The 7,500-nt window shown below is 41.6% G+C and overlaps 1 protein-coding gene across 2 annotated transcripts in view; it reads left to right on the top strand.

Moving 5' to 3' along the window:
* The first annotated feature begins 289 nt into the window (after positions 1–289).
* Positions 290–7,500, top strand: part of DLK1 (delta like non-canonical Notch ligand 1) — a 78,227-nt gene continuing 71,016 nt past the window's right edge. The window contains exons 1-3 of one of the 2 annotated variants that reach the window (XM_069738098.1): positions 290–408; positions 537–684; positions 760–845. In XM_069738098.1, coding sequence (XP_069594199.1) covers positions 782–845 — 64 coding nt within the window. In that variant the 5' untranslated portion in view covers positions 290–408; positions 537–684; positions 760–781. The remainder of the gene's footprint in view (positions 409–536; positions 685–759; positions 846–7,500) is intronic. The other variant, XM_069738108.1, reaches the window with a different exon arrangement.

Here is a 7,500-nt window from a genome sequence, read left to right as displayed (position 1 = left end):
GATATTACAAATTATTTGTGCCGATTTCCGAATCCGAATATTTCACTATTCGATCATCACTAGTCCTAAATAAATATTGATATTAATAATAGTGTTACAATATTTTTTTCTTTTATTTTTGTAAAATATTTAGATTAAAATTTCCCACTGCAAACCTTGATTGATGCCAGTCACCATCATCTTTTTTATTTAAAGCTCTATAAATCCACTTCATGTTTTGTGAGGAGCTCAGTGAGCAGCGGCCGTGTTGGAGGCGTGCTTTTCCCCCGAGCTGTGGAGAATAATCCTTAGTTCAGTTGTTGCTGTGAAGAGATGGAGTGGTTCTGGCTTGAGAAGAATTGATGCCGGGCAGCTTGGGCGATGGCTTCTCATTATCCACTGCTTTATTGTTGCGGATCTGCATGAACGGTGAATTGCTTTTGTTTTTTTGTGAGGTTGGAGGATTCCTGCTGCCTGGGACTCATTGGAGTAAGACATTACAATACTTGGAGAGCAGATGATTTGCAGCTAATTTCAACATCTGTTCTGCTTTCTAGTTTCCCATTGAGCTGGTGAGAGATCTGGCATCTAAAGGGCAAAACTCTGGTAGAAATCCAGAAGTTTAGCTGCAGGGTCCTCAGATGGTATGAATGGTGAAGAAGTGGTGGTCGCTTAAGCTTCATTACCATTGGTGCAGCAATCAAGGTTAGTACTTCAGTGGGGCCATCATTGCCTCCTGATTAAATGGGGTCTTGGCTGATAACGTGCGTTGTGTTTCAGGTACCCAGAGGAACAAGTGGTGATGGAGCTGCCAATTCTTTCTCTGTGCTTCATTTTCTCCCGGTCTGTAGTATCAGCCACGCAAGGTAAAACCAGTGTCATACTCCGTATTCATGTCCCAATGTGTCTGCCAACCTGTGGGCTTATTTCCCATAGTCAGACTGTAAGGCTGTAGCTACACGGGAACTCTGCTTCTGCGGCCAAAAATTTCCTCACATTGCTCCTAGATCAGGTGAATGGGATCGCGTGTTTCCAGTTGCAGAAAGTCGAAACCAGTTGCATGTTTAGTGACTTGCTGGTCTTGGTCGCAGGACCTTGTGGGTCAGGTTGTGCCACCGCTCCCCTGAATATTCTGCAATTTAGCAGCAGCAAAGAGCAATGTTTGGCTGAGCGACCTGTGTCACTGACAAAGTTTTCGTTTTTGCCATTTTATATACTGCAGACAGTGCATGATAGGAGTTGTAGTTTAAAATGTCCCAGGATAGTGAAGTTCTGAAAGTGTAATTCTATAGAGAGTCAGGATTCCCACTTATAAAATCACAGTTTTTATTTCCAAAATTTTAAAAAATATTTATCTAGGCTATGTTGGGTGCGCCCTAATAAAGGGTTAATACAGATGCTTTGCTGTTATGTTTCCAATTGATACTTTTGATGTAAAAACCATAAAGAACTTGTCATTTCTGAATAATAATAATAATAATTAATAATTAATAATACATTGTTTCATAGAAACCAAGTATCCTATTTATAATGCAGTTGATTGTGAGAGATGTAGTCTATATCTGATTATTACAGGGGAGTTTTACCTAAATATGCCGCTCGTTATGTCATACTAATACGGTATGGGACGCCACTGGTGGTGGGAGGGCGTGGGGTTACCGCTGCCCAGGGGCAATGCTCAGTAGGATGCTGGAACCCCTTCTACCCATGAACTGTAATGGTTTATTATATTTTCTTGTGCTCTGCACTTATCAGACCCATGGTGTATATCTGTAGTAATAAGAGGGGCTACACCCCTTCTCTGAGTGCCTGTATAGAGACTGTGTTCCTATACAGGTACAGAATACGACATTATTACTTTGCTTAAGATATAACATTCATGTCTAAATATCAATATCCTATTATCTCCATCTACGCCCAGTACATAAACGCTTGTGGTTTGGGTACTACCATTTATTCACTCTCCTGCCTCGTTTCCCAGCATTAGTATTTTGCTGTCATACACTTTATCTGCATCATAACCTTTCATCCCATAATTCAGCCGGCAGCGATGTTACATGCGAGGGTCCCAGCGAGCGTTGGCTCCATACATTGTTGTTTACTGCTGATGATATATTGTTCTGATAAATCCGTCTAAGTTTTGTCGCCTCCCTCCACTCGCTGGGATCTAATGCAATATTGAGTTATGGAATGATGCCTCGTTAATCTTACAGATTTTGATACAATCAGTTAAATTTCATTTCTCGTTAATTTTAATGCACTATTGTGGGCTGAGCTTTAGATGATTGGTAATCAATCAATGCTTCAATCCGATCGATTCAAACCATTTGCAGCAGAAATCTCCCACCACATCTGATAGTCTGCTACAATGTAACTGTGCAGTGAAATGTATCTGTGGGATTCCTGGCTGTGACAAGTCCTCATCTGAGTCAGGCCTGTAGAGGCTTTCAGCCTTTTGATGTCAATAATTATGATGCCATTCATAGGCATGCAAGCAGAGATATTGAAAATGGCCGATCATCGAAGCCAAAGTATTTCAGAAAGCTGAGTGATCTCAATTTTGATTCTCCCTAATTCTAGTGACTCGCCTTTCCATGTGCCCAACCAGGTCACCGAAAAAATGAGATACTAATCGGACTTAAATACACAGTATATCATTAATTTGGCTTCTGCAAGAAGGGTACTCCTATATTAATATAAGACCACTAAATTTAGTTCAGAGCTCACACAAGTTCCTTCTATAAGACCTCAGACAACACCCTTATAATAATATTAACCCCCTAAATTCTGTATATCTTGCATTCCAGACCAGACCCTTAAATATTTTTGTTATACCCCAGACCCTTATATCATCATCAGGCCCCAGACCAAATCCCCTAAATATATTCAGACCCCATATTTTATTACAATACCATAGACCAGAACCCCAAATACTTGACTTAGCTCAGAATCTTAGTCAGTACAGCAAAATAGTCAGACCTCAGATCAGACTGTATACTTAAAGAAGCACTCCTCCTCATCTTCCTTCTCCTCCTCCTCCTCTTTCTTCACATCCTCCTATTAAATTTTTTATCCTCTTAATATATTGCAATCATCATCATATTATACAGCACTGTGTAATTACAATTGCTCATTTTTCCTTTCTACCCAGCAAATTCTTCTATGTTCTCTGCTCTATGTATAAACAGGAAGTCTCTTTATCATTCCTCTCTTCACCTCCTGAACTGGCTACTCCATCATTTCCCTCTACCAGGGACTTCTGCAGTGACCCATGGAAATAAAATAGACCTCTTGTTTCTACATAGAGCTTAGAAGGATTCAGTTAGTCAGTTTTTAAAGAAGCACTCCTCCCATCAAAGACATTATCCTCTTAATATATTACAGTCATCATATTATATAGCACTGTGTTTTTACAATTTCTCCTTTTCCCTTTATACCCAGATAATTCTTCTATTTTCATTAGGTCTATGACATCACATGATTATAAACTGACGAGCTGAATCCTTCTCATCTCTATATAGCAATAGGAGGTCAATTTTCCGTGTACGAGTCATCACTGGAAAAATAACTAGCAGGGGGAGGAACAGAGCAGCTGGGTCAGGATTGAATAATAAATGCAGGGACAGGAGACTTCCTCTTTTTACACAGAGCAAAGAAAAGAGAAGAATGATCTGGGTAGAAAGGCAAAATGAGCAGTTGTAAGTACATAGTGCTGTGTAATATTATGACTGCAATATATCTAGAGGATAAACATTTTGATTGGAGTCTCATTCCCAACTCTTGTTCTGCTCCTTACAGAGTGATGGGAGTAAATATTTAGGGAGCTTATTATTAGATTAATCAAGTAGAAGATGGCGAGAAAGTATGTGATGGGGCCAGGGCCGTAGTCATGGCTGAGAGTATTTGTTTATACGTGCCCTGGTCTACCGCCACATGAAAACAGTGTCCCTTTGTTGGCGTACCTGTCTCTCCACTCTCCGAGCGATCAGGGTCACCTTTGGTCTGTTGCAGACTCACTTCCGATGATTGTACACAAATAGAGAAAGAGTCCAATTCCAACTTTAAATGAGTAACTTTACTGGTTTCCTTCCTCAGCACGTCCAAATCAATTACAGCATTGACATAGGATTCCACACAGTTTACATCCTTCACTTTCCCTGTGCTCTCCCTCATGTCTTTCAGTACGTTCCCGGGTTGTGCCGTCTTGTCCAGGACTGCAGCGTCCTCCCTGTCCATCTTCACTACTTTTAGAGCTTCCCTTGTCCATTTCACCCCAGACATAAGGGCATCTGCCCACGTAGTAAGCTGCCACATGATAAAGCCACCTGCGCTCCTTTGCTGCTGAAAATTTTGGCCTGCTGGCCTTGGATGACTGGGCTTCTAGTTTGAATGTTATGGAACTGACCACCCTATCTGGGTTCTAAGACCCTACTCCTCTAATGTCGGATGCTCACAGACTTACCCGCAGTTAGCTCCCCTATGTTAACTATTTACAGGGTAAAACTAGTTAATCCTAATGTGCCCCCTCTAGTGGACCAACTTAGGTTCTACACTTTCCCTAACATTCTATATACATATAGCAGCATACAGGGCAACATGACAATATTTACAGATCAATAAAGTAATCACTTAATCGGGACGTGGTTGTGGTCAAGGCAGTCTCTCTGAGCCCCTACATTCCCCCTTCCTTTAAGGATGGTTGTCCTCGACCATATAACAATTCAAAACTTTAATATTTTTACATTACAGTACTCCACAGAGTTTGAAAAACATACGGATGAGGTAGATTTACTAGCTCAACATGAGCAGAGTCCTTTCAATGTCGCAATCTCTTAAAATTGGTGTCTGATTCTCAGTCCCCTAGATACACCTGCAGTCCATTAGGCTCTGGTCCCGTCCTTCCACAGAACTCAAGCATATACACTGTCAATCAATACTTTTTCCTCTGCTCCTTATTAATAGGACCTGTCCGTCAGGTCATCAGTCTTTGAGGGTTTTCCCCCTTTCTTTGTGAGAAACACTGCCCTTCCTTCACATGTACGCTGCCTGTAACTAAGGGAAAAGTCTGTTGCCACAGCTGCCATCCAGCAGGAAAAGCGCATCAGGCGCAATAAAACTGGAGTAATGAAAAAAATAACACAAAATCAATGTTTTTTACCGTGACCCAGCTTTGGGGTGTCCCACGGTTCCTTCGTTCATGAGGAAGTGGAACAGTCCCATTATGCAAATTGTGCAACAAGCACTAATGAAATTCAAAGAGCCATACATAGTTCAGCAGCATACAGGGTAACATGAACTTATCCAGGCAAATAAGGTATGCATGACAATATTTACAGATCAATAAAGTAATCACTTAACTGGGATGTGTTTGGGGTCAAGGCAGTCTCTGTGACCCTCTACAAGTACAACGTGCTAACACATGTAGAGGTATTACCTGCTTGTGCAGCCGTCAGTGCTAATAAATGCTTCAGTCTTTTTCATCGCTGTTGAGGAAAAATAGAAAAAATCTTGGGGACGCACATACTTTTGCATGGTACTATCAGTTTACATTTTTGGATCCTACTGGTTTAGGAGCCATTGTACACAGATTTTTAGACTATAAGGCCACGTTCACACGTTCATTATTTTATATATTTGTAAGCCGAAATTAGGAGAGGAACAATCAGAGGGAAAGTATAATAGAAACACGTCACCACTTCTGTATTATGAAAAAGTGTAAATGGCGATCTCCGGGTCATTTACACTTTTTTGGATTTTGTTGCTATGGCCGCCGAGCCGCGTTCCTGGCTGATGGATGGATTCCTGGAGTGAGATGAGGACAGTGAGCTGACAAAAAATTCTTATTTCTGTATTATCACCACTCCTGGTAACAAATACTGATGGCAAATACTGACTAAACACTAACTGTGTGAACAAAGCCTAACATTCTCATGCCTGAGGTTATGTTCCCATGAAACATTAATGTGGCTTTTAATAAAGTCAATGTGATTTCATGAATACTCACTGCACATGTAAAGACACTGTTTAACTGAGCGTTGTTTATTGTTTATAGACCTCTACTGGGAGCATGAAAAAAAAATTTAAAACCGCAGTTTGGTTTTCACGGCGGCAATTAAGGGTACTTAAACCATAGCGCTGCTTTTTAACAGCGCTGTGGAAAATTGTATAGCACCCCCAGAGTCAGAATTTCTCCGGGGTCTCGGCTGCCGAACATGATTCGGGTCAGTTTTTACCGAACCCGGGTTGCGATCGCTGTTATTAACCGTATAACGGCGACCGCAAAAAAAAAAAAAGTTTGATTTGCCATTTAATTTCTCTCTCCTCTGATGTCATCGCACATCAGAAGAGAGAGAAATAGGGTCCCCGATCCCCACCCGGTGCCTGCCGGTGTCCCAGGGTCTTCCTGCTTTCCCCGATGGCCGCTGGTGTCTTCTTCCAGTAAGAAAATAGTGGGTGCACGCGCAATGCGCCCCTTGAGATATGCCGGCCGACACCTGGCAACAATGATTTTTCATATTGGTTCATTTTGATCACTGTGATAGACCCTATCATAGTGATCAAAATAAAAAAATAGTAAATAAAACCCCCTTTTATCACCCCCTTAGTTAGGGAACAATAATGAAATAAAAAAAATATATATTTTTTTTTCATTTTTCCATTAGGGTTAGAGTTGGGCTAAAGTTAGGGTTAGGGCTATTGTTAGGGTTTGGGCTAAAGTTAGGGTTAGGGTTGGGGCTAAAGTTAGGAATGGGCCTAAGTTAGAGTTAGGATTGGGGCTAAAGTTACGGATGGGGCTAGAGTTGGGGTTCGGGTTAGGATTACATTTACAGTTGGCATTAGGGTTAGGTTTGGGAATAGGGTTACGGGTGTGTTGGGGTTAGGGTTGTGCTTAGCGTTGGGCTTAGGATTAGATTTGTGTTCGGGTTAGCGGGGTGGTTAGGGTTATGGTTGGTATTAGGGTTAGAGGTGTGTTGGGATTAGGGTTGGAGTTAAAATTGGGGTTTTTCCACTGACTAGGCACATCAGGGGCTCTCCAAAGGCGGCATGGCGTACGATCTCAATTCCAGTCAATTCTGCGTTGAAAAAGTAAAATGGTGCTCTTTCCCTTCCAAGCTCTGTCGTGCGCCCAAACAGTGGTTTACCACCACATATGGGGTATCAGCGTACTCAGGACAAATTGTACAACAAAGTTTATGGTCCAATTTCCCCTGCTACCCTTGCAAATATACAAAATAGGGGGCTAAAAAATAATTTTTGCGGGAAAAAATGATTTTTTATTTTCATGGCTATGCGTTATAAACTTTAGTGAAACACTTGGGGGTTCAAAATTCTCACAACACATCTAGATAAGTTCCTTGGGGGATCTAGTTTCCAAAATGGGGTCACTTGTGGGGGCTTCTACTGTTTGGGCACATCAGTGGCTCTGCTAAAGCAACATGACGCCCGCAGACCATTCCATCAAAGTCTGCATTTCAAAACGTCACTACTTCCCTTCTGAGCCCCGATGTGTGCCCAAACAGT

Source organism: Ranitomeya imitator, chromosome 1, assembly GCF_032444005.1.
Source record: "Ranitomeya imitator isolate aRanImi1 chromosome 1, aRanImi1.pri, whole genome shotgun sequence".
NCBI classification, from domain to species: domain Eukaryota; kingdom Metazoa; phylum Chordata; class Amphibia; order Anura; family Dendrobatidae; genus Ranitomeya; species Ranitomeya imitator.
The sequence above is the reverse complement of the archived record's forward strand: the minus strand, read 5'-3'. Positions and strand labels throughout refer to the sequence as shown.